General features: G+C 52.6%; 4 protein-coding genes and 1 pseudogene across 4 annotated transcripts, besides 18 other annotated features; 2 read left to right on the top strand and 3 right to left on the bottom strand.

The window, feature by feature from the left end:
- Tc00.1047053506879.109 (protein kinase, putative) lies at nt 1-844 on the bottom strand (the record flags this gene model as incomplete). The annotated part of the gene is made up of 1 exon (XM_806546.1): nt 1-844. A coding segment is annotated over one exon (844 nt), but the record flags the coding sequence as incomplete, so codon positions are not given.
- Nucleotides 1-2,737: a sequence feature (areas merged during assembly that could not be assigned to a particular haplotype. This can correspond to areas where the two haplotypes were merged or to regions with more than two copies in the genome that were merged during assembly.).
- Nucleotides 980-1,043: a sequence feature (T-rich).
- Nucleotides 1,179-2,123, bottom strand: Tc00.1047053506879.100 (hypothetical protein, conserved; the record flags this gene model as incomplete). Its single annotated transcript, XM_806545.1, has 1 exon — nt 1,179-2,123. One exon carries the CDS (start codon nt 2,121-2,123, stop codon nt 1,179-1,181), a length of 945 nt encoding a protein of 314 aa, XP_811638.1.
- Nucleotides 2,276-2,315: a sequence feature (AT_rich).
- Nucleotides 2,712-2,747: a microsatellite.
- Nucleotides 2,738-13,354: a sequence feature (areas not merged during assembly with more than two copies in the genome that could not be assigned to a particular haplotype).
- Nucleotides 2,747-2,922: a mobile genetic element.
- Nucleotides 2,747-7,186: a mobile genetic element.
- Nucleotides 6,969-7,186: a mobile genetic element.
- Tc00.1047053506879.60 (mucin-associated surface protein (MASP), putative) lies at nt 8,112-8,690 on the bottom strand (the record flags this gene model as incomplete). Its single annotated transcript, XM_806544.1, has 1 exon — nt 8,112-8,690. The coding sequence occupies one exon, from the start codon at nt 8,688-8,690 to the stop codon at nt 8,112-8,114; it is 579 nt and encodes a 192-aa protein (XP_811637.1).
- Nucleotides 8,450-8,526: a microsatellite.
- Nucleotides 9,130-13,867: a mobile genetic element.
- Nucleotides 13,355-14,443: a sequence feature (heterozygous, non-Esmeraldo-like haplotype).
- Nucleotides 13,899-16,387: a mobile genetic element.
- Nucleotides 14,444-17,496: a sequence feature (areas not merged during assembly with more than two copies in the genome that could not be assigned to a particular haplotype).
- Tc00.1047053506879.40 lies at nt 16,257-17,816 on the top strand (annotated as a pseudogene).
- Nucleotides 16,625-16,687: a microsatellite.
- Nucleotides 17,497-18,377: a sequence feature (heterozygous, non-Esmeraldo-like haplotype).
- Nucleotides 18,256-18,284: a microsatellite.
- Nucleotides 18,378-25,531: a sequence feature (areas not merged during assembly with more than two copies in the genome that could not be assigned to a particular haplotype).
- Nucleotides 18,873-22,978: a mobile genetic element.
- Tc00.1047053506879.10 (mucin-associated surface protein (MASP), putative) lies at nt 23,855-24,820 on the top strand (the record flags this gene model as incomplete). Its single annotated transcript, XM_806543.1, has 1 exon — nt 23,855-24,820. The coding sequence occupies one exon, from the start codon at nt 23,855-23,857 to the stop codon at nt 24,818-24,820; it is 966 nt and encodes a 321-aa protein (XP_811636.1).

Raw genomic sequence — 25,531 nt, 5'->3', positions numbered from 1 at the left:
AGAACCATGCGTGCTCCAAGAGCGAGCGAACAGTGGGCCGCCGAGCGGGGTCCCAGCAAAGCATGGCTGATAGAATGTCATGAAAGTCGCGGCTAAAACATGGTGGACACAAGGGTTGATGCTGCGCTTGCATTGCCGCCTCCATCAGCGACAAAAATTCCCAAAAATTCTCGTCGGAGTTCCCACTGAATGGATGGCTGCCGTTTACACACTCATGCAGCGCCACACCCAAGGCCCATACGTCGCTGCTTGGGCTGGAAGCCCACTGCCGGTCCCTTAACACCTCAACGGCGGTATAAAGCACCGTGCCGCTAAAGCAGTCCACCGCCGCATTCACGGGCATCGCACTGGATAAATCACCAAGCTTCAGTTCTCCCGTAGCACGCAACAAAATGTTGGAGGGACTTAAGTCACCGTGCACCATGCCAATCCTGTCATGAAGGTCTACCAGGGCATGCAATGTAAGGAAAGCTATGGCCCTCGCTTGGCATTCCATCAGATGACCGCGGCTGCAATGACGGCGCATCACGTCGCTGAGGGAATAGTCCATCAACTCTGTCATCACCAACAGCAGAGTATCGCGGTTCGCGTCGACGCAAATATCGTAATGGTGTAGAATAAACTTCAAATGCAGGCGCTGTATCGGCAACACGTTGCGTACCGTGGCAAGAGGATCCACGCACTCCTCCTCCTTGAGCCCAAGCCAGACGCCCCCCTTTGCCCAATGTACACGGTAGAAACGACTGTGTTTCCCACGGTGCAGCAGCACACGCTCCTCCCAATTGTTATCGCACAGGGCACGCACCGTCGGCGCCTCGGTGCGCTCCGCGTCCTCTTCATCCATCACGTCCCCTCATAAAACTGGACGCACACCGCGCCGCCGTCGCCAGAAAGTAGGAGGAAAACAGAAACAGAAAAAAAGCACGGGGATGGGCAGGTGCGTAATAACCGTAAACCCTCCGCAGAGACCCAGTGAATTAAAAAAAAAAAAGAAATAAAAAACAAGAGAAGGAAAAGATGGAGAAGAAACAACGACAAAATAATTCCACCACCACCGCCAGCATACATATCTATTATATATATGTTCACTGCGGCTGGGTTATTTTTCCCACCCACTCACCCACCCGCAGCCACGCTAAAAAAAAGAAAACTGACAGAAGAATTCAAGGAGGCAGATCTCACCCAGAAGTGCTCCGCACCGTCGTCCCATGTTTTTCTGATTTTTGCACAAATGCAGTGAGTACCTTCTCTGCTTCCAGCGACAAACGAGCTGCTCCACGGGGTCCAAGTATTGCCTCCAAATCCTCCTTCAACAACTCCTTCCTAGTGAAAATTGCATCGGCCAGACGATGCAGCAACTCCTTATTTTCCGCTATTAAAGTCTTTGTATACTGTTGGGCCGTCCCAACCAATCGCGCTGCCTCCTCTTCAGCAACGGCCTGGATCTTCTCCGAGTGCTTCTGGTAAATGCGTCCCTCATCTAACCGTTGTGGTTCAAATGCGAGAAACCCAACATGGTGCGACATGCCAAAGGCCAAAAATACGTGTATCGCCGTCTTGGTGGCACGCTGGTAGTCTTCTTGAGTACCAGTCGTGAGCTCAGCGTGCCGCGTCGCTTCCGCAAGGCGACCCGCAAGCATAACACAAATGTCTGTGAAGAGTGACACATCGGTAGGCATATCAAAGGTCTCCTTGCCAACTTGCTGGGTAAAGCCTGCTGCTGGACCCCTTGGCGTAATTGACACCTCGATAACACCTAAAGAAGCTGTCAACTCCACATCCTTCATTGACATCACATTTGGAGGAGGATGCAGCCGCACCACAATCTCTCGTTCATTGCAATCCACAGACTGAACCTCCCATTGACATGCTTCTTTCTTTGTTATATTCGAATTTGTTTGTTTGGGCTTCTCTTTTATATGATCTGTTTCCTTTGCTGCTGGAACCTGTGTTGCACCGTTAACAAGTTGACGCGTGTCAATCACTTGACATCGGTTTCGAAGACGTTCAGGAAAGTGAAGAAGTGAGTCAGCTGTGGGCCGATTGCATTCACCACTTCCTCCTGCACCGTATAGTCTAACACCATCAAGAAATCCCTTTCGAATCCCAGTAACAACAGGCATCTCCTTAATCAATGGTGAACTTTTTATCTCACTCTGCAGGTGGGGGGCATTTAAACAAAGCTCAGAGGGTAAGGAAATTTCCTCATCTTTACCTTCAACAGGGTCAGTTGTTGTCCTTTTCTCAACTGCTTTCACAATTCTAGAAAGAGTCCAATAAAAATTATCTTTATCATTTAAAAAATATTTTTATTTGGAATTAACCTGCACGAGCGTGGGTTAATTAGCATACCACATTCCTGTAAAATCCACTCAATTGCAAGATTTGTGAGTCTAATGACGTAGTGATCAAATAAAGGGTGACTCCGCACACACCGAACAATCAGTGTTGGATGAACAACAACGTCTATGGTAAATTCACATTTTTCTCCGTCATATTTTTTTTGCAGGGCCAACAGCTATTGGGATAATCAAATTATCTACACCATATTTATCTAAATAGCCTTCTGGAACCACCTCCATATTTTTTGCCAAAGCCATTCCAACTGATGAGTGACCACAAACATTAACCAATACCATAGTCGCATTGTCTGCCAGCAGTGCCTCAAAGCAAAATCCGGCCTCCATACCCGCAACCGAGAAAAACTAACTATAATAATAATAATAATAATAATAATAATAATAATAGGAGCTTGTGAAAAGAATGATAGTGGGGGAGCTGGCTAACTTAATTAATGTATGTATATCCTGATAAATGAATGCATTCTTTATGATACTCTCTACCGTATGAATCTTTTGGGAAGAACGCGACTTTGTAGGGGCAGGGAGCCGATAGAGGCCAGATAATATTTGCTTTTATTTTTTACAGACACAGCCAGGTAAGTTTAAGGAAATGACTTTGGTTCCCTACACACCCTCCGAGTGGTGTGATATTGGCGCCCGTCTCTGGGACATGGTGTGCCAATGTGGCGAGACCCAGGTGCAGATGACGTTCATTAATGGTAACATGATGTCGGACGGGACGTTAACTGTGGCCGCATCAGCGACAGGCTTATGCTTGTTCCATGGGCCTGTATCTAAAGCATGGCAGGATTCTACTATCATTGGACATATTGCGAATCTCCGCGCGCCTCAGATCCCTAATTTTGAGAAACAAGCGCTCCTGCCCGCTATGGGGGCAGCCCGGGAGTTGGGGCACCAACAAGGGCTCATCACTGCTGAAAGGGAGCGCCTGAATTTTGATTGCGCGAACGCCGTCGCGGACGTGCAGAATCGGAATGCTCGGCTTAACTCGCAGTTTCAGAAGGCGCATCACAACCTATCGGTAAGGGAATTCAATATCGCCGGGGCCGGCAACCAGGTCCTAGAACTACGACAGCAGTTGGAGGCCGATCGCGCCCAATTACGGGAGCGCGAATTCAACTTGGGAGTCCTCACTGGTCAACTCCAGGAACGGGAGGCACGCCTTAACGCACTACAAACTGCGCGGGATGCGGAGACGGCGGGGCGGGACGAGTCCCCCGCTACTCGACACGTTTTCAACAATGGCGTAACTACACTACCGCATCAGACGAATATCTTGATGGCTGGAGGCGTGCCTAGCAGTGCGGCCCGACACAGCTCGGCGGCTTACAGACTCCCGCACGGCAATGTTGGGAGACCAAATTTCCACCCTTCCACGCCGTCGCCCTCCCGCACTTCTCCCCTGGACGCCCGATTACCCATGGAAGAGGACCGCAGTTTCTGCGCATTCGACGTCACCACGTGGCCCTCGCGTGTATGGAATGAGGGTGCCTCCGGAGTAGTTTTCGACCTCCGGTGTGCACACCGATGCTGGCAAAAGGACAACGAGCAGGTTAAACTTGCCTTTGACAATTTGGTCGAGTGGATCAGCGCGCTGGAAGGCCTGCAGGATCCCACCGATCGCTTCATGAATTTGGGGAGGTCCCTACTGAATACATTCCGGATGCAGCTCACGACGTCATCCGATCCGGTCATCTGTCTTATCAAATGGCGCGCCCCTCCTTACACTGCTGTTCACCAGTCCGATTCCTATGCCAGGGCAGCCCAGCCTCTCGTCGATCGGCGAGAAACCCAACGCACTTTGCGATGCCAACAATGTCATACCTTTGGACACGATGCGTCTACATGCAGTGTGCGCCCCAGAGGGAATTACTTACAATACAGGCACCCTTCAAAAAACGGCAGAGGGGCTGCCGCACGCTGCTCATTAATGCCGGCGACGGCAGCCCCATCCATTCCACCACCTCCCACCAATCTTCACAGGCAGCGCACCGCACCGCCGATGCTCCACCCGATCTTTCAAATTGCCCGACGAAACCGTCGAGAAGGGCGATGGAGCTTATCCGTAAACGACGCTCGACTGTGGTACAACGAAACACCGACTTCCCCGCTTTGGGCCAGTTATATGAGGAGAGGAAACGAGGTGGCTCGAGTGATGTGCGCGGCGTCAACGTGGGAGCGTGGAATGTCTCTCGCGGGGCACTTTACAACCTTTTGCCGCACGCACGAACAGCCGACGAACGAAAAGAGCTGTGCGGCCTTTTTGATGGCAATCGATGTGGCGCCATCGACCCGACTGCGGTACGCCAGGATGCTGCTGTCCATGTTGGAAATGGATCGAACCCCGCTGGATATGGCGGCTTTGAGGTTACAAAAAATTGCGGTGCGATCGGAGACGAGGCGGACGAAGCAGGCGCGCCCCGTGACAAAGGAAGAGATGAATCAAGTAATTCGCAGCCGGACCGATTGGAAAGAAAGTGTTGTCTTCCGACTTGCGTGTATAACGGCGAGTCGTTTGTTTGAGATTGCGGCATTGACACCCAACAATTTCACACTGGAGCCGGACGGGGCCTTAATTTTGGATAGGTCCGTGGCGCCGAAGACGGCGAGGGCGGATCTCCACCGCACCTTTCGGTTCGCCATGACACGAGGGCAGGACGCCTTCGACAATATAAAGCTATGCAGGACACCTCAAGAAAACGGAAGGCTTACGAATCTTACTAATGCCAAGGTCGAACAAACTTTGGCTCCTTGGATGCCACGGCGCATTCCACAAAACGCGGTGCGTTGAGGCACGCTGCTCCAATCGTGGAGACATACAATTTGGATCCACACGTGATCTCGCAGTTGGCGAAGCACGTCAATCCGTTCGACCTTCCCAGAATACTGTTTGATATTTGTGGATGTACACCACACTGCTGACCCAGGTGTCGTCGCTGGTCGCATTGATGTGAAGAGAGGAACGGCGGAAGGGCCGGAACCCTGGCTGAGAGCAGAGGAGCGTTTTTTCCGTGATTTTAATCACAATCATGCTGCTGCAATGACGAGACGCGCGACAAGGACGCGTCTGGCCACTCCACAAGACGAACACGGTATCCCGCTACGGCAGGCCAACGTGCCCGTATTGAATCTTGAGTGGATTAAGAGCCGGTTGAAACCGGCTACCTTGGAGAGACTCATGCAAGTTTGGGGACTCGTCGGGCGGGCCCCTCTCCCTCCGTCTTCCTCCGGTAAAGCGCGCAAAGGCTCACGGAGGATTCCAACCGCTGACGCGAGATGGTTACGAAAAGCAGGAATAATCGAGGACGCTTCGTCCACAATAACAAGCGGATGGATAATACCTTTCTCGGTTGTGGAGGAGAAAACCGCCGGTTTACGACGACGATGGATCGCGTGGCCACGCGACAAGAACAGAGACGACCCTTACGAGGCGAATGTTCCTCTTTTACACATTTCCCATTATTTGCCGCCTGTGATGGCTGAGGCCGCTTCCTGCCTGGATTTAAAGGCATCCTTTTTTCAAGTTCCTTTACCGCGGGAGGCTCGGCATCTCTTTCGATGCCGCGTGGAGGACGGCACGCTGGTGGAGCTCACACGGCTCCCTATGGGACACAAGGCCGGCCCAGAAATTCTCCAGATTATTATTACCTCGGCAATCGCCGGGCTGACGACGGTGGTTCACCTCCTCCGGGCCGCACCTCCATTGGTGCGTGTCGAAGTATGGATTGATAATATACGCATTGCAGGGCCGAAAAGCGATGCGACATTGTGGGAAGCCCAGGTGCTTCGTAATGCGGACAGTTGTCACGCATCCATGGGGGAAGAACGAGAATCGGGTGCTGCGCAGTACACCTTCCTGGGGGTGCAGTTTGATCACACTCACCGGGCGGTGTCCCTGAGTGACAAGTTTGTCCGCTCTGTACGCGCCATGCCGGCGCTCAATTCTTTAACCATCGCGGAAATGGAGGTTGTGGCGTCACGCTTTTTATATTTGGCTGCCATTTTGGGCACGCGTTTATGCCAATACTACTTTTTTATCAAGGCAGTGCGACGACGATTATCGGCAGTTAACCGGGGAATTGTGCTGGAGAAATCCCCGGCGAACGTTCCGCCGGCAGCGGTTGGCTTGGGCGAGAGATTGCGACACACCATCGAAAATACAACCGTAAGCGAATCATCAAGCCCACGGAAAAGGCATCGGCTGCCATCATCACGGACGCATCGCTCCATGGATGGGGAGCAGTTTTTATTCCAGACTTCGGCGACGTTAAAATTGCCGGGGGAAATGGAAGAGGAAGCCTTTTCTTACCATGCAGGCCGAGGCACGAGCGGTACGCCTAGCCTTATCGGCCTTTTCCGCCATCTTGCCATCCACCATGGACGTTTGGGTGGACAACACTTCGCCGCAAGGAGCCGCGAATAAAGGCAGCTCAAAATCGCACGCGTTGACGTGGGAGCTGCGACGGATATGTTTGTTGACTCTCGCGGAGTGCGGGCAACTTTCGCGTACGCACAGTCTTCGGAAAACCCCGCAGACGGCATATCACGCGGTCGTGTTTTTACACTTCAGGACTTGGCTAAAGGGGTGGAACTTGCGAATGGGATCGGCGGGGTCTTGTGGTTGGAGGATCCCAAAGTCCGCGAATCGTAAGTAATAATACGTAAATCCCAACTGAGGACAAAGAACCATGCTAATGGTCCAGAGAATTCTATATAATGAATGAAAATAAAACATTCAAACAATTAACTAACGAACATTTTTTCCTAACTTGTTTGTTTTCCATAGATAATTCAGGATCCGGCCAGCTGCCCGGAAGATTATTCAGGACAAAAAGAAGAATCGCGTTTTCTTTAATGTTTTTCCTGTTTGGGGGCGGGGATCTTTGTTTTCTATGATTGCCTCTTTTTTTTTGTCTGTTCCAGGTTGGTTTTTAGGAGGATTGATGTGCCTGCTGGGTGATCGCCGGCTTTTTTATTGGTGATTGCGTATTTTTGGCTTACCGGTGTGCCGCTCAGCGCCATTTTGTTTTACTTCTTTTCTGCTTATTGGGGCGTGTTGTTATTCGTCACGCGTCAGCACACACCGAGCAACATGTCAAAAAAAAACAAAATGCAGGCTTTTTCCCCCCTCGCGAGGGCCTCCGCAGCCACAATCCTGTGCGTGCGTGCATTCTCAGCGTTTTAAACACGGCATGTGTGTGTGCATGTGCTTGTGTGTTTGGCAGCGCCTATACTTGCAGAGCAGCTGTGCGCCACAAGAGAGTCTGAAGAAAGCAACGGCAGAGAGAGGCAGATAGCACACACGCAAATTACTCATATCATCGCACACACACACACACACACGCAGCCGCGGAATGGGTGCACTCAACCACAAAATCAAAAAGGAAAACAAAACAAAAAGCCGAAGCGTGGGACGACCAGCGCACACACACTCTCATTACTCCCGTAAAGCAAAACAAACACACAGGGAGAGAGAGAGAGGTCGCCCACTCAATGCAATAAAAACAAAACAGAAACAGTTACGGTGCTCCGCCCATGCAGCCAGGCAGGACGGCAGCGGTGCGTGTCGTGCAAAAGAGAGCACCAACGGGCCTGCATGGGTGTGCATGCATATATACAATGGGCACATTATTGTGTGTGCCTCGTGGGGTGAGGTGAGGGCGAGAGTCCATGCAAGGGGACACACACACACAGAGAGAGAAGGAAGAGTGTGTGTGCGGGCGGTGCATGGCTCTCTCACACTCACTCTCACGCGACCACCACCGCAGCCGCACACGCAACAACAAGAAGAAGCAAAAGAGGGGAGGTGGTGTGGGAGACGGCAGTGCTGCTGTCGCTGTCGTCCTTAACTGCGGTTGCATTTGTACCATTAGCAGTTTTGTCTTTCGCGTATTCTTCGCCTTTTCTTGCGGAATGATCACGCTGTTGGTGTCGCTGCTTCTCATGCTGTTCTTTTTCTCGATTTTCCGGTTCTTCTTCTTTTAGAAGCTCTTTTTTTTGTCCAGAATGGTGTTCGACTGAATTATCCTGATCATTTATTGTTGTTTTTACTTCCTCTTCTCCGACTGTTGTAACTGGCAGTGATTCTGCTTCTGCTGCTTTTTTTGCTTTTGTGGCTGTTTCAGCTGCTGCTCCCTTTGCGTCGGCTGTTGCTCCTGATGTTCTTTTTTCCTGGCTTTCCTGCAATCTCGCAACTGGAATAAATACTTCTCTCAGAATGTTGTCGTCCCCACCAGAAACCACACCAACAGCTCCATCGGCCGCACCGCACCACAGCACGCAGAGGGCACACACCAGCAGCACACGGCCAGTCATCATCATCGCCATCACTCCTGTCACTTGCGTGCCGCCCTCAGCACAAACTAACTCCCGTCAACGCAGAGCAAAAAGAGCACAGAGACAAGACACACAGCCACGCACACTTTTCCATCCATGAATGAGAGTCACGCACAGTAAAAAATAACAGCGACACACACAAAAAAGAGACAGATGGGATCTGTACAATCGCAAATCTCAAACGCCACCCCACAAACCAGAAGTTCTAAAAAGCAAAAGCGAAAATAAAAAAACAACACACACAAGGCTCCACCGCATGCACATACGGCGAGAGCGGTCCGTCGTGTCGGCACCCCTCACGGAGGGCGCGCACACACACAAGAGGAGATGCAGCGCACACAGCAACAAAAAGCAAAGCAACAAAAAAAAAGAAGAGATCCCCGCACACCACGCGAATTGTTGGTCCACGGGAAGTAAAGCCAATATTCATTTTTTTTCCCCCTACTCTAGTCAGCGCGTCTCGCTATACAATGCCATCTAGGTGCTGAGGAGGTGGTCGAGCAACGACAAAAGTTTCCTGCTATGAAGCAACTGCCATTGAGAGGATTTTCCGAGGCGAAGGTCCTGTTCAATGCCCAGCCGTTGACGCACAGCCAAGGTGCCTGGACATTCTAGAAGCAGATGGTGCAAGGTTTCCTGCGGGCCGATTGGCGTGCTTGTGGAAGCTGGCTGATCCTGCGGCAGCAGAGATCGCCTCCTGGCACTGCTGTTTCGATGCCGTGTGGCGTCTGGGTTGTGTGCGCAGCGACTTCTGTGCTGTGCGGTGCTTCTCCGTGTGGGGAAAACCATGTCACAGAAATCACATTTGAGCTCGGGAAGCGGTGGAGGATGTTCCGGATGAAATGACCGACAGTGACTGACGAGACCCGAGAATCCCGTCAATGTAGAATCACAGTGCGGACATTTCTCCTTCCGACGGCGTGTGAGGGTCCGTCTCCTTACTGGAGAGACGTCTTCCTCCCTCGCCGACGGGGGAACAGTGTCCGTCCCCGGTGCAGTTGGATCGTTGTTAGAGCGCACATATGCAGACTGTTCCGGTGAGACGTTGCAGAATCGGCATTGGTTTGTGCAATCTCTCACGGCCCAGTATAGTCGACCCCAGAGCTCGGATTCCCCGCACCTTGCCCTTGCGAGGTGAACCAGTTCCTGACGGTGTAGAACTTCCTGAGTGATCAGGTCCTTACCGCTGAGATCTGATGGCCTTGTGCCGCAAAGCAAGTAGCGATGAGTGTCTTGACGAATGGTACTACGCCACTTGTTGGTGAGCTGGGTAGTAAAACATGTCAGCAGATCCGTATGCCATAAAGGTGCGATTCCTTGCTCCGTGTATTGTCCGCTTTCCATAGTCTGCGTCGCATGCTGATCTGCAAGCTCGTTAGCATGTACTCCGCAATGTCCGTAACAAAACTGCAGGTGCACGGACCAGCCAGCACACGCCAGTGTCAGGAGACGCTGCCAGATCTGATCCTCCGTCCAGTCTGTCTGACTGAGCGGGCCCTTGTTTAGAGCCGCTAGAAGAGACTGACTGTCCGTAACCACAAGCAGGTTTTTACGCCTGTGGCGGATACGAGGAATCATCAGCTTCTCTAGGGCTAGAAGCAGCGCACGGGATTCCGTCCTGTAGCTGCATGGGCGTGCACCGCAGTTTATGCTGGCCTTTTCTATTATCTCCGATGAGTTGAGGGATGAAAGCAGTATTCCAACCCCTGCTGACTTGGGAACGTCGACACCGCCATCGGTCGCAAGTATCCACGAACGATGGCTGTGCAGCGCCAGAGCCTCCTCGCTGACTCTGCGCTTTTCCCTTATCAGCTCTTCCTCGTCAGTTATTGGGAGGTCTATCGGAAGTTCCACACCGATGGTGACCCGGTGAGCGGAGGCCGCAAACCAGGGAGGAATGGAGCTGCGAAAGAACCGCTCTTCGCGTGGTGAGCTCTCGGTGATGCCATAGTCCTTTGTGTATGCGTCTACGAAGGCATATAGCTCGTCCCGAGATAATGGCGAGATGCGGAAACCGGCGCGAGGTGGTGGCTCAGGCGGGGGTCTCCGCATCCAGTCCATCTGACATGCGCGTGTTTTCTCAAATATTGAGAGCCGCGCGCGCAGGCAAAGGACGTGGAGCGGCGGCATATTAGCCTCCAGCAGTGCGGATTCCGGGTCAACAGTGCTCGGAACTCCGCTGACAATGCGTGCTAGGGTTGCGTACGTCTTCTGCATCTCATTCTTCGCTGAATCCGTCGCTACTGCCCATATGAGCTCGCTGCCATAGCGTAATTTGGAAGCACCGTATCCAATGACGAACGTGCGTAGGTCATGTGGAGATGGTCCCGCCTCTTTGTGCGCTATGCAGCGTAGCTGCGATATCCGTTGCGAAGTGGCAGCGCATTGCTTGTTGGCCGCCACATTTAGCGTCAGTCGTGGATCGAGATCCATGCCGAGAAGCTTCGTAGTTCGCGATGCCCCCATGGTCATGACTGGGATTTGACATCCAGCCACTACCAGGGGCCACCTTCCTTCACGATCATAATCTGACTCCGTGTGCGTGGATAGTGTGCACCAAGCAGCTTCACACTTTGACGGGTTGATGGCCAGGCCACTTTCCTGACTCCACGCATGCGGCTTTTGAAGAACCATGTTGGCAGTGGGAATGGCGTCTTCCCGGGACTGCCCCTTGACGATAATAGAGAGGTCGTCCGCATACATGTCTGCTGTGACACCCGCAAAGCTGTTCAGCAGATTGAGAAGTGGGTGTACGTAAAGGGAGAACAAATACGGTCCCAGCACGGACCCCTGAGGAACTCCTCGCAGCATGGGACGCCGATCGCTGTGTCTGTGGCCAACTCGTGTCTTCGCGTAGCGCCCACATAGAAAGTTTCTAAGCCACCTACAATTCACCCCCGGAATATTAGCCAGCAAGCGACTGAGGACTCGATGATCTATGGAGTCAAAAGCCTTGCTGAAATCAACCAGCACCAGCAGGGTCCGATGGGGTCTGTAGTGGAGTTGATTGCCAATACCGCTCTTCTTGGGAAGGCTCACTTGGAAATAGTGATTTCTATTATGCTCCACTTCGTGTATCAGGTGTGCCAGCTGCATCGTCGTAGTACGCATACTACGATATGCATACTGGTGGGGGTGCGGCGTCCACACCCAAAGCAATCTCTTCAGTACCATTTTCTCAGCAACCTTACTCACAATGGAAGTAAGGCTGATGGGTCGATATGACTCAAGCAGTTCCGGCGACTTACCGGGTTTTAAGAGTGGAACGATGGTAGCGCGTCTCCACTCAACCGGAATCGTACCGGTCGTCCAACTGTGGTTAATGCAACGAAGAAGGAATCGGAGGCCCTTTGACGAAATATGTCGCAGTGCCTCACTGTAGACTTCATCCGGTCCGGGGGCCTTGCCATACGGCGTATTACGTAGCGCAGCAAGCAGTTCCGTACGATTAAAAGGTGCATCAAGAGGGGAGTGAAGATGAGCAACTAAACCAGATTTGGTGGCAGCTTCGTTTTTATCCTGTGGCTCAGAACTAGGTGAGAGTGAAGAACCTGAATTAAATGTAGCGGCAGACTCGCTGTTGTTCTGCTGCCCAAAAAGAAAAGAAGCATTAATGTTCAAAGAGGCACTCTGTCTGTTGATGCCTTTGGAAAACCTAACTGCCTTGTGAGAGGGGTGAAATGGAAGAAAGATGCGATTGAGAGCATTCGCTGCTCTCCTTGCTGTTTTATAAGTGTGTTGACCATCTCCCAATAAAATTGATGTGGGAGATGGAAGTGATGCCTTTTTTCGTCCGGAAATGTATTTCCATGCGAGTGGCTCGCCTGGATCTAACTTGCTGATGCGGCGTAGATACGTGTTGCGCAAGCGCTCGCGGAGTAGGAGGAAGAATTGACTCCTTGTCCGTTGCATTTCTGCCTCACGGTCGGGCGTCGGTAACTGTAGATAGTGGGCCTTGCTGTCGGTAGCCATCCGCTCTGCCTCCATGAGAGTGTCGTCCCAAAGCCTGGGACCGTCCTTGTGCATGCCGCGGGGGCAATGTCGTCGATACGAAGTTATAAGCGCTCTCGTGAAAGCTTTAATGCCGGTGGACTGCTTTTTATAGTCATATGCCGGAAGTTGTGCGTCGAAGTCCTTGATGAATAAATCCCACTTGCACTTCCCCCAACTGTGGAATATCCTAGGTGCCGAAGGTATGGTATCCTTAAATGCCTGATGCAGCGTAAATGTCAGCATATAATGATCACTAAGCGGCGACACGGAAGCTGACCAATCCGACACAGTCAAATGCTTTGACCATGTCAGATCGATACAGGATCGTTCTCTTGTGCCACGGGCATACGTGATCTCACCAGGGGTGTTAACCAAGGTGAGTCCCGCATCCGTGCACAGTTCTAAAAATTCTGCAGCAACCTCGCTTGGAGAAGTCTCCAAGAATGGCTCCCACTGTGGGTGATGCATGTTGAAATCCCCACACAGCAGGAGCGGCGACGAGGCTGGAAGGCAGTTTACTAACCGCCTGAAGGATTGCGTTACTTGCGGTGGTGGCCTCATGTAGGCACTCGCTACAATAATATCACGGTTCTGGTCCAGAGCAGCCTGGACCGCCACCACTTCAAGGCTGGTGTCATGCTGGGGGATGGTGAGAGGTATACGCTTGGAGCGGAGAGTTTTCCGCACCAGCACCGCCACACCGCCTCCCTTGCCGATGCGCGACTGTGCATAGAGCACATAATCTCCAGTGTGCATGCTGGCGATCTGCTCTGACGACTTCCAAGTCTCCTGAATGGCCATTATGTCTGCTCCTTGCGCCATTAATGTTGCGAGTTTTGACGGCGTGAGGCAAGAAACGTTCATCTGGAGTACTGCTATGGGGCCTGGGTTCTGCTCAATGTCTCCGCTTAGCAGTAGCTTTTGTCGTTGCGCGTCGCATACGGCACGCAAACGGTATGTATAGCGCTGATAAGCGCCGATGGAATTCAGCAGCGGATAGAAATACCGCTCCGCGGGCAGCCATGTAAATGGCTCCGTCTGGTGCCCTTCCGACCCGTTTGTGCGGCGCCTCCTGCCTCTCCGCGGGCAGCGGATGGGCAGCAGGCGCTTAGCTTCCTCTCTAGCAAAGAGTACTAGACCCTGGCACCACGTCGCGGTGGCCGGCTGAGCCAGGGGCCAATATTTATCACAAAACGAATTATTATCTTTTTTTTTCTTCGATTTATTTTGTGACAGCGATGAGTGGGTGATAAAAGGACCGTCCGCACAAAAGTGGCAAGCATGCCATCGCAAACGGGCCGTCGTGCAGGTTGAGGCGGTCCCAAACAGTCGCAATCCATATTCCCAACGACGAGGGCATTCCCGCAGTGGATGAGGCAGAGTCTCCCGTGGTCCGTCGGGGATCTGCAGCCCGTGGCGTCTGTGATGCGGCGGTGGCGGAAGAGCCTGGTCCATCTCGAGTGCCCGCGTTTGTGCTTCCTGTGTGTCCCGCCTGCTGGCATGCTTGGCAACTTCGGTGGCAACCTGCGCGCGAGGCGCCTGTTAAGAAGACGGTGGCGCCATTGTGGCATCCGCATGTGAGGCCCTCGCTGACTATTATAACGCCAGGCTGAGCACGTCGGGCATGTGCCCTCATACTGTGGGCGGGCAAGCGCACCCTGCCGCAGATTGGGCAGGATGACGTCAATCCGCCGCTCGCTGGTCGGCAAGGAGTCGCGACGCTCACGTCGGGAAGAAGCTCCGGCAGAGGCGGGCCATTCCCCTCAGTGTGAGAGAGGGACGGCGCCACCGACATGAAGGTTCCTTGTGATCCGCAGGGCGCGTGCGGGCCTGTCGAACAGCGGGCAGGTGTCGCATCGCGCCTGTGCGCAGTGCCGCCACTCGGGGACCGATGTCCGGGTCAGCACCAGGAATAGAGTCCTCGCCACACCGACAGGCGCCTGTCGCGCGGTGTGCGCGCCTTCCTTTTCCTCCTGGGCATCCTTCCAGTCCCGTCGCTTCACTGCATTAAGGAATTCCACGTGCCATGACGGCATCATCGTCCGCTCTCACGTTGCGTGGGGTTCCGTAGTGTGATGGGGAAAATGTGGAGTCAGCTGGGTGAACTCATTCCACCAGTGAATGCGGCACGGTACAAATCGCCTCGCTGAATTTGTCGTGCACCGCCAGCGGGCCAAGGCGGAGTGACTCCATCGCCGAGAGGGAGTCTTTGGCGGCAGGAACTCGTGTGGGCGATGGGAATGCTGCTGCCAGGCGGGGAACTGAAAACTGTCTGTGGCCAAGCTCAGTGACAGGAAACTCCGCTCGGCAGGAGCAAGCAAGGCTGCCAGCAGCTGCGCGGTGAGGCCCCACAGGCAGCTCGGCTGTCCGGGGAGTCAAGTGGCAGCGCAGCGGATCCAGACGCACGCTCAGCGAGAGACGGCGAGCCGTACACCGCCAACATAGGTGCCAGCGACTAACAGCACGTTGGCCACGAATAGGACACGTATGCCCGCACCGCCGTGGGCACGGGCAGCGACCCCGATTCACTCAGCAACAGTGATCTAATGCCCTTGGATGGTGCAACAGCCACGCCTGAGCCCAGCACAGCCCTAGCAAATGCTGAACGAGTGATAACGTGTCGTGTGGCGGTGATGCCGCACAGGATTATTTGCGCACAACGTCTGGGAAACCAGAGATCCCATCGGAGAACGACGCAGCATCACTTGTGAGCGACGGTTTTTGTGAGCTCGGGCACTTCACGGATTTGTTGGCTATGGCTGAAATTGGTGACATCACCGTGCATGGGTTATTGTCTCGGGTGATGTTGCTTTTGATTCTGGGGCTGTGGGGCACTGCGGCGCTCTGCTGAGGTGTGAGAGAGGGTGGAACTGCGGCTTTTCGTGGAACAATAACTGTGCAGCTTCCCAGCATTACCCACTGAGTTTTGTCAATAATTTAAGCTTTTTAATATTCTTTTGTTTATTCATTTTTGCTGCTTTCGCCCTATTGGAATAATCAGCATCCCTGTGTTTTTCCCCAATGGTTGCTTGCCGCACACCGTCATGAGTGACGTGCTTCTCCCCCTTGTTTCCTTCCGTTGCGCACACGCGGTGCCGGCCTCATTGCTGTGCGTCCCACGGACTGCACAAGAGGAGGAGCGGAGGAACACGCCGGATGCCGCATAAAAAGTGAGGGATGTTGTGTGTGGCCTTGGGGGAACAGGACGATCTTTTTTGCTTTATTCAGTCCATGCATTAAGTATACACTAACCAGTGGTCGTTTACATTTTGCTGCCTCACAAATAAAATAAAGTTGTGCCTGATCGTTTTTTTTTTTACTTTTTGGGAGATTTGCCGGACCTTCAACTCTGCCGTTGTTCTTTTTAACTGGTTTTTAACTTCTGGTTTGCAGGGCGGTGTGTGAGTTCTGCAATTGTACTCATTTCAACTGCCTCATGGTGCGTCCATTGCCATTTGTGACTGTGTGGTGACTGTGTGTGGTGTAGCGGCCGTGTCTATCTTTTTGCTCTGCGTTGACGGGGATTTATTTTGTGCTGAAGGCTACACGCAAGTGACAGGAGTGATGGCGATGATGATGACTGGCCGTGTGCTGCTGGTGTGTGCCCTCTGCGTGCTGTGGTGCGGTGCCGGCAGATGTGACGAGGATGTTCGGGTTACTGAAGAGAAAAAAGAATCATCGGGGGATTTGCAGCCTGTAGCTCCTGTTGCTGGTGCAGGAAAACAGCACGCGGAGCCAACTAATCAAGATTCCGACCTCGTGAAGCAACCGTTGGTTAAAGATTTAGAGGGCCCTTCACCAAAGCACCAAACAGATGATAAAGTCTTGGGCATGGTTGATAATGAAGACGATGGTACGGATAAAGAAAAGGAAGAAAGAGATAAAGCACAAGAAGGGGCACCTGATGGTCAAACGCAAGAAGAAGAAGAAGTATCGCCACCACCTTCACCTCTTTCTCCAGCACCACTACAATCACCACCACCACCAGCAGCATCGGATGGAACTCAACCCGGTGGCGGTCCCGGTGCCGACAGCTCTGGAGGAGGTTCCAACGGAAGTGGAAGTTCCATTGGAGGTGGAGGCTCGAATTTGGAGACTCTTATTCTTAATGGTGGCAGTCAATCTGCTTTTGAGAGTTTAGGTTACGGTGGTGAAACTGACTATTTCTCTGGTGGAGCGGGAAAAGGCGGAGTCGACATTGGCAGTCCTCGAGGTGATTTCTCGGATTTTTCTCTTTCTGCGGATGGTACTTTTTTATCTCCCACCCTCGATGCACCATCTTCGCAGGACACGCAATCTTCAGAAAACGTTGAGCGGTCAAAGAAAATGCCTGCAGGGTTACCATTGCCCAACGTAAATGCACTAAAGGGACCAGAATCCAAGGCAGGATCACTGCCCCCGAATACACAAGAGAAAGCAAAATTCTCAGATGCTAGTGGGGGTGCAGCCGGAAACAAGGCAAAGCAAGGTGGCGTGGAGACGGACGATCCTTCCAGTTCGTTTGCTAACACCGGCGACCAAACAGTACAAAAAACGCTATTATTACCACAAACACCGGCAGTACTACTGCCAGTTCCATCAGCAGAACTATCCCCAGAAGTGCCACCAGTAACTCCTGTACAGGCAAATCCAGACGGAGAAGGAAGTCTAACAACAGCACCAAGAGCCTCAGAGGCCTCAAAAAGAGAAATGCAGAACAAGGCATCGTCACCCAACAAAACGGGGTCCGAATCACCGGACCGTCCTTCAAAGGATGGTATGCAGAAGCAAAAAGATAAAGTCACAACGCAATTGAATACGACGAAAAAAGCATCTGCTGGCGGTTTAGCGGAAACAACAGCAACATCCATCTCTGCAAATCCACAGTGGCGATGTCCAGAATAAGGAGGATGAGGATGATGCTCAAAGCTATGAAGGACAACACGACAGCCTTGAAACTCGCAATACCAACGTCGCTCCTACAGTCAGTGAGGCAGCACTACAAACAGCGGAAACGGTCACCACCCGAAAACGTGAGACAAACGAGAATGGTGACAGTGACGGCAGCACCGCGGTCTCCCACACCACCTCCCCTCTTTTGCTTCTTGTTGTTGCGTGTGCGGCTGCGGTGGTGGCCGCGTGAGAGTGAGTGTGAGAGAGCCATGCACCGCCCGCACACACACTCTTCCTTCTCTCTCTGTGTGTGTGTGTCCCCTTGCATGGACTCTCGCCCTCACCTCACCCCACGAGGCACACACATAATGTGCCCATTGTATATATGCATGCACACCCATGCAGGCCCGTTGGTGCTCTCTTTTGCACGACACGCACCGCTGCCGTCCTGCCTGGCTGCATGGACGGAGCACCGTAACTGTTTCTGTTTTGTTTTAATTGCATTGAGTGGGCGACCTCTCTCTCTCTCCCTCTGTGTGTGTGTTTTGCTTTACGGGAGCAATGAGAGTGTGTGTGCGCTGGTCGTCCCACGCTAAGGCCTTTTTTTGTTTTCCTTTTTGATTTTGCGGTTGAGTGCACGCATTATCCTTGTTTTTAGATTGTTGGCATGCTTTGACTGCGGACACGTGATTTTTCTTTTTTCTTTTTTTCTTTTCCTTTGAGATATTGTCAGTGTTTCTTATTCCTGTCAAGCCATGAAGCTTTTTTTTTAAACGTAAAGCATGCGTCAGTTGATCCACGTTACCCCACGGTCTGCAGTGCTGCTGGTGCTTCTGGTTTTGATGATGTTTGTGATGTGTTGTGCCGACGGGTGCTTTGCTGCCAGCCTGACGTGCTCCTGCTCCTCTGACCAGGCGATGCGTGCGGACAGGGCGAAGTCGATCCCGGCTGTGGTGAGGGACGTGCCTTTTGGATCTGAGGGTGCGTCGCAGACATACACCGTCATTGGGAGGAATGGATGGGCGCCCACCCGCATCAATGTGTCGACAAGGGACGTGGATGTACCAGGAAGTATTGCAGCTCAGAGCGGTATTGCGCAATGAATTCATTGGGGCAATTGCGAGTGTGAAGGTGACGTTTTTCTATGCTGAGAAAAGGGAAGTATTTGTTTCGTTATACTTTGCAGCCACTGTTCTTTAATGGCCTGCGGGCTGTCTGTGGCGATGTGGACAGTTTTTCCGTCTTGAACGGTGCTGTCGTGCGAGAGGGTGTGTTCCCAAATGGTTGGATGCTCAGTTGTCGAGGACGGGGGCATTCCCACAGCGTGTGCGGCAGGACCTCCCGTGGATTGTCGGGGCTCAGCGGCTGGTGGGGGTTGCAGCAGAGGAGTGGCTGAAGGGCTACGACTGTCATTGGAGTATGCAGAGGTGCGTTGTCCGTTTTTTGCTCGTTGATACGCTTGACATTTTCGGTAGTGACCTGCGCGTGAGGCACTTGTTGGGAGACCGTGGTGCTGTCGCAGAATCCACATGTGAGGCCTTCTGCTACGATTGGAGTGCCGGGGTTAGTGCGTCGGGCGTGTGACTTCATATTGTGGACGGACGAGAAGACGCTGCTGCAGCTTGAGCAGGGCGACGTTGATCTGCCGCTCGTCATTCTACGAGGAGGTGCCGTGGACACGCCAGGTGGAGGTTCCGGAGGAGGTCGGGGTGGTCGTGCCTCTTCAGTGTGAGGAATGGACGGCACCACCAACACAGAGGGTCGCTTGTAATCTGCAGGGCGCGTGCCAGTCAGCCGAAGAGTGGGAAGGAGCCGCAATGCACCTGCGCACAAAGTCGTGATTCGATGCCCGATGTCTGCCTGGAAAACAGGAATGATTTTTTTCTACACCGACGAGCACCTGTCATGCGGTGTGTTCAACGTCTTCTTCCTCCTCGACTTCCTTCCAGTACAACCTCTTGACGGCGGCAAGGAATTCCACGTGCCAGATTGGGATGCCTCATTGCTGCAGGGATCGTGCAATCGTGGTTTCTTCGTCAGCGGCCTCACTGCGTGGGATGCCGCAGTGCGATGGGGAAAATATAAGGTGTGCGGGGTGAACTCGCTTCACCAAGGAAAGCAGCATAGCCCAAGTCTCTTCAGCAACGCGGCCTCGCATGGCCGGTGGGGCAACGCGGAGTGCCTCAGTTGCCGACAGGGTGTTTGTTGCCACCGGGGTTTGTGTGGACGATTGGGATGTTTCCGGACGAGGAGGTATGAGATGTCTAAAGCCAATTTTTATGGCAAGACACTCTGCTCTCTATGAGCATGCGAGTCTGCCAGCTGCTGCACGATGGACCTCCACAGGGAAATCATTTGTCCTTGTGGAGCCATACAATAGCGCAGTGGAACCATATGCGAGTTCGGCGAGTGATGAGGAACCGTCCGCACATAATTCAAAATCGTAATCTCCTAGAGATGAGTAAATAGAATCCAAAGCCGTGCGCTTGACATCGTCAGAGGCGTCGTTGGCAAAGCGTGGCCGATACAATTCCACGTTATTGCAGCCCACAGTGTCCCTGGGAAAAATTCGATGTTGGGCAAGAGGAGCACGATTGTGGTTGTGGGGTGTCCCAATAATGTCACATACACGTTCTAATCCATTAATAACGGCATCTCTCGGAGGTGGGATTGATGTCGCCGCTTTCCCATGCATGGACGGCGGCATAGGTTCCGAGTAGATAAGGGAACGCAAATCCTCGTGATTATGGAAACGTGCATGGCGTGTGTTGTGTGATTGCACGGAGCCAGAGTATCTTCCGGAGCGGAAGAATATTGGCCTCCAAATAGACAGATGTATCTTCCGTTAGTGCGCTAATGCCAAGGTGTGTTTTACAACTGTCGCGGTACAGTACCTTCATATTATGGAGGCAGGTGTGGGCGAAGCATGGGATAATTGCTTTGCTATAATATGGTGACACACCATGGACGTATCCAATCGAAAAGGATCGCATGGTGTGATGGGACGCACCAGCCTTTGCGAAAGGCCGTAATTGGTAACGGCGTGGCATGGTCTGCTTTGCATCGGTGGAAGCGTGCGGACCAAAATTAAGGAGTCGATCGAACGTGGTGTCCAGCAAGCGCACTGGGCGGGACTAAATACGTAGGTTCCCATGGCCACGAAGGAGATCGGCCATGCCCTCTTCAGACTCTGTGTGTGAAGAGATGTAGAATAGAGCAGCTTTGCTCTTATCAACGTTGATTTTTAGGTTGTGCTCGACAGCCCATGCCGTTATAGGTGACAGGGCAGGTGGCATTACCGCAGCACATGCATGGATTTCCGCACCTGAGGCAACAAGTGCGAGGTCGTCAGCGTGCATGAGTGCGGAGGCAGAATAGTTGTTGTCCATGCGGTGCGGCAGATCATCCACATGGCGGAGGAAGAGTTGGTGTCCCGGGACGCCGCCTTGCGGTGCTCCAGCTGAGGCGAGTTGTTTCCGGGAGTGCTGTTCGCGAGTGCATACCCTAACATGGCGGCCCCGCAGGTAGTTGTGCAGCCAGCGTTTGGTTCGAGGCCAAGGCGCGGGAGTCTGTCAAGCATGCCGAATAACTTCTCATGGTCAGTGGTGTCGAACGCAGTCGGAAAATCAATCAAGGCTACGAGCGAGCGATGATGACGAGGGTGTTGTGTGTGGGCGCCGTCTCCAGGGCGCTCATACTCCACAGTGCTGAACTCATTCAATCCACGGGTAATTCTATCGATAACAAGTGTCATCGCGACCGATGTTGAACGCGAATGTGTGAACCCGAATTGACGTGGGTGGTGCGGCAATAACGCTTACAGACGGCGGTGAATCATTCTTTCGGTTTAGTAAAACAGAGAGCAGCGTGATAGGTCTGTAACTCACTGGGCGGTATGGGCCCTTCCCAGGTTGGGGAATGGGAATAGTTTCCACCGTATTCCAGAAGCCAGGCAGGCTGCCATTTGCGAAGGAGTTGTGGATCATCATTCTAGGTGTGCCATGCGCAATGGGCACGGGATTGTGCGGGAACTCATTCAACATGTTGTCGTGGCCAGGGGCTGAGCCGAGCGAAGAGTCGCGGATGGCCACGTCAAGTTCATACGGCGTGAGAGGTCGATCCATTTCCCAGTCACCAAGGGGGGCAAGGGAGCGCAGCAGCAGCAGCAGCAGTATAATGTAATTTGGCACGTGAAACCGCACAAAAAGATTGACGAGCAGATTTGTCTGTTGCCGAGGCAGAGCGCATACGCGGTCCGAGGATCTGTTCGGAGCACCACTGATTCCAAAGGATGAGGGTGCGGCGCCGCCACGCCGTGAAGATATCGCCAGCTCGGGCTGGATGAGGCCCCAAGTTTTTCCGCGCGGGCTTCCAGAAGCATAGTGGAGCCACGGCGTAAGGCTTGATTTTGGTCCTCCACTTTTTGGATTAATTCGGCTCGAAGCAAGCTGTCTCCTGGCGAGGCGACGTGTGTGCTTTGTGTGCTGCTTCTGCGGCGGACTCGGCTTGTTCCATATTGTTTGTCCAGATTGTTTTGGGCGTTCACGCCTGCTGTGCGGGATGTGGCGCTCAGCTGCTCGTACGATACCACTGCGAATGTCCAACAATGTGGACGCGGTGGCAAGGAGTGTTTCACACAACGATGCAAAAGCAGGGCAACCCGCTTTACGCAGGGCAAGGGTGCCTTTCTTCCGTCAAGGCAGCGTGTTTGCTAGTCGTGGAGTGCCATCAACCATCCCCACCGAGTAAGATATTCAGCAGTGGTCCTAATCGATGTAGAGGGTGTATTGCCAGTGGGTGACACGCAGTACGCGATACGCAGCCACGTCAGGGACGAGACATTACGATTTGTGATCCGCGTTGCCTGCGCCGGGTCATTTGCCAGTTCGAAATCCATGTCAATTAGAGTAGAGGACAAATCCTCTCCTCCAGTCGTTGAAGGTAGATGACTTTCCCAGAGTCCATGATGTAAATTCAGTTCACCCGCGATAACAGCTGCGGGCCTGAGCAACGAATGGCAGTAATAAACGAAGAGCTCTGAACGGTTGCTGTGCGAGGGCTGTGGAGATTCACCACGCAGATGCTGGGAAATCCCTGTGGAGTTGCACGGACAGCTATGGTCTCCAGGAGGTCTGTGCCAGGGAGCGTCAGGCACTCGCACGGCAGAGAGTGGCGCACCAGAGTGGCAACGCCACCACCGCGCCCAGTGCGGCCTGAAGGCAGTCATTATAGCCATATAGTTTTGCCGCTGTGGCACTTTGAGTATTTGTTTTCTGGAGAAGAACGATGTCAGGTTGATGTTGCTCCAGTCGCGCAGCAGATGCAATCTTTTTTACGGGCGAGAGGCCTGCAACGTTGAGCTGCCAAACACTGATGAAGCCATCCTCCTCGGTTTCAGGGTTCTTTTGTAATTCAGCGCAACGGGTGATATCAACGGAGTGACCGCAGCGAAACGATCGTGCAGTTTTGTCCGACAGTCTGCAGGCAGACCGCTTCAACTCCCCGCACCGGGCATGGCGTGGAACCCTCTCGAGGGGTGGAGTCGTCTTGGTCTCCGTTGTGCTCGCAGCAACGCTCTGCTGCGGAGTTTCCACATGCAGCCAGAGCCCCAGCACCGCGACAAGGTGCGACTTCATTGCTGGGGCTTACCGAATGTTGTCGAGGGCCTCATTTTAATTCTTTTTCCTTTCTTCTTTTGCTGCTTGCGTTTTATTGGAATAACAATTATCTTTTTGTTTTCCCAGTGGCTGTTTAACTGCTCTACAGATCATTATGAGTGACGTATTTTCCATTTTGTTTTCTTTTTTGCCCACACGCGGTGCCGGCCTCATTGCTGTGCGTCCCACGGACTGCACGAAAGGAGGAGTGGAGGAACACGCCGGATGCCGCATGAATTATAAGGGACGTTTTGTGGACTGGTGGAGCAGCAAGATCTCTTTTTTCATATTATTTTCTGCTATTTTTCGCGGGGAAGATGTATACACAAACACACGGTCATCTATATTGTGCTGCATGGCACGTGAAATAAAATTAAGATCTAATCTATTTTCTTTGTCCTTTCCGGGACTCTTGCCGGACTATTAACCCAGTTTTTATTTGTTCTTAATTTCTGATTTGCAGGGCGGCGTGATTTTTTTGCCTTCTCACTGATTCCAACTGCCCCATGGTGTGTGCAAGCTGCCATTTGTCACTGTGCGGTGGTTGTGTGTGATTTGTCTCTCCTTTTGCTTTTCCTCTACGTTGACGTGTTGTTAGTTTGTGCTGAAGGCTACACGCAAGTGACAGGAGTGATGGCGTTGATGATGACTGGCCGTGTGCTGCTGGTGTGTGCCCTCTGCGTGCTGTGGTGCGGTTTGTCTGGAATTGCGGTCAATGATGCTGGCGGTGTTTCTGATGGCAGTGAGTTTGAGTATTTGTTCCTAAATTGGGAAGAACTGCTAAAGAACGAATGCGAGGCGGAATATTCTAACGAAACGAATTTGAGTTTGAAGGATTTGGCCGTGAATTGTTGTTTACATCATGACATGCATGAGCTTTGTGAGGATCTTTACTCTAGGCTGTTCATGGAAACTGAATTCCCTAATGTTGGGGGTGTTTGCAAAAAGTACGCTGAAAAAACAGATGAAGTTAAGTGCCGAAAACAGCAAACCCAACCGCCGCCAGCTGCGGAAAATTCAGTAAAAGTTTCAGTTCCAAAAGCACTGGGAAAGGAAGGAGACTTGGGAGAAACACCGAAAGAGGCACCTCTGGCGGATCCACCAGCGAAACCAACAAAAGGACCACCATCCTCGCCAGTGGGAGGACAACCCACCAATGCAGATGATGTGCCGACACCAAAATCAGAGGAACGCCCAGTAACCACGAGGCCAACAAAAGATTCGACAGAAGGGAACACTGACACAATCACAGACACCGATCAGGAGGAAACATCTACCAGTGAAGCCGAATCAGCCGCACCAACACCCACGGTTGCCAGCGATAATGATGATGACAACGAAACGGACAAGGGCACTGGAGAAGAAGTTCCGAACAATGCACCGGAATCCGATGATGCAGGGAGAAAAGAAAAACAAGATGAAAATAAAGAAGCCAATCCTAAAGAAACACCAGTCGAATCCACAGCCACGAAAACCACTACGCCGACGACACCCGGCGACAGTGACGGCAGCACCGCGATCTCCCACACCACCTCCCCTCCTTTGCTTCTTCTTCTTCTTGTTGTTGTTGCATGTGCGGCTGCGGTGGTGGTCGCGTGAGAGTGAGTGTGAGAGAGCCATGCACCGCCCGCACACACACTCTTCCTTCTCTCTCTGTGTGTGTGTGTCCCCTTGCATGGGCTCTCGCCCTCACCTCACCCCACGAAGCACACACAATAATGTGCCCATTGTATATATGCATGCACACCCATGCAGGCCCGTTGGTGCTCTCTTTTGCACGACACGCACCGCTGCCGTCCTGCCTGGCTGCATGGACGGAGCACCGTAACTGTTTCTGTTTTGTTTTTATTGCATTGAGTGGGCGACCTCTCTCTCTCTCCCTGTGTGTGTGTTTTGCTTTACGGGAGCAATGAGAGTGTGTGTGCGCTGGTAGTCCCACGCTTCGGCTTTTTGTTTTGTTTTCCTTTTTGATTTTGTGGTTGAGTGCACCCATTCCGCGGCTGCGTGTGTGTGTGTGTGATGATATGAGTAATTTGCGTGTGTGCTTATCTGCCTCTCTCTGCCGTTGCTTTCTTCAGACTCTCTTGTGGCGCACAGCTGCTCTGCAAGTATAGGCGCTGACAAACACACACACACATGCACACACATGCCGTGCTTAAAACGCTGAGAATGCACGCACGCACAGGATTGTGGCTGCCGAGGCCCTCGCGAGGGGGAAAAAACCTGCATTTTTTTTTTTTTGACATGTTGCTCGGTGTGTGCTGACGCGTGACGAATAACAACACGCCCCAATAAGCAGAAAAGAAGTAA

This window comes from Trypanosoma cruzi, genomic scaffold (assembly GCF_000209065.1).
Source record: "Trypanosoma cruzi strain CL Brener 1047053516779 genomic scaffold, whole genome shotgun sequence".
Lineage (NCBI taxonomy): Eukaryota > Euglenozoa > Kinetoplastea > Trypanosomatida > Trypanosomatidae > Trypanosoma > Trypanosoma cruzi.
This window is presented reverse-complemented; position numbering and strand designations above follow the sequence as displayed.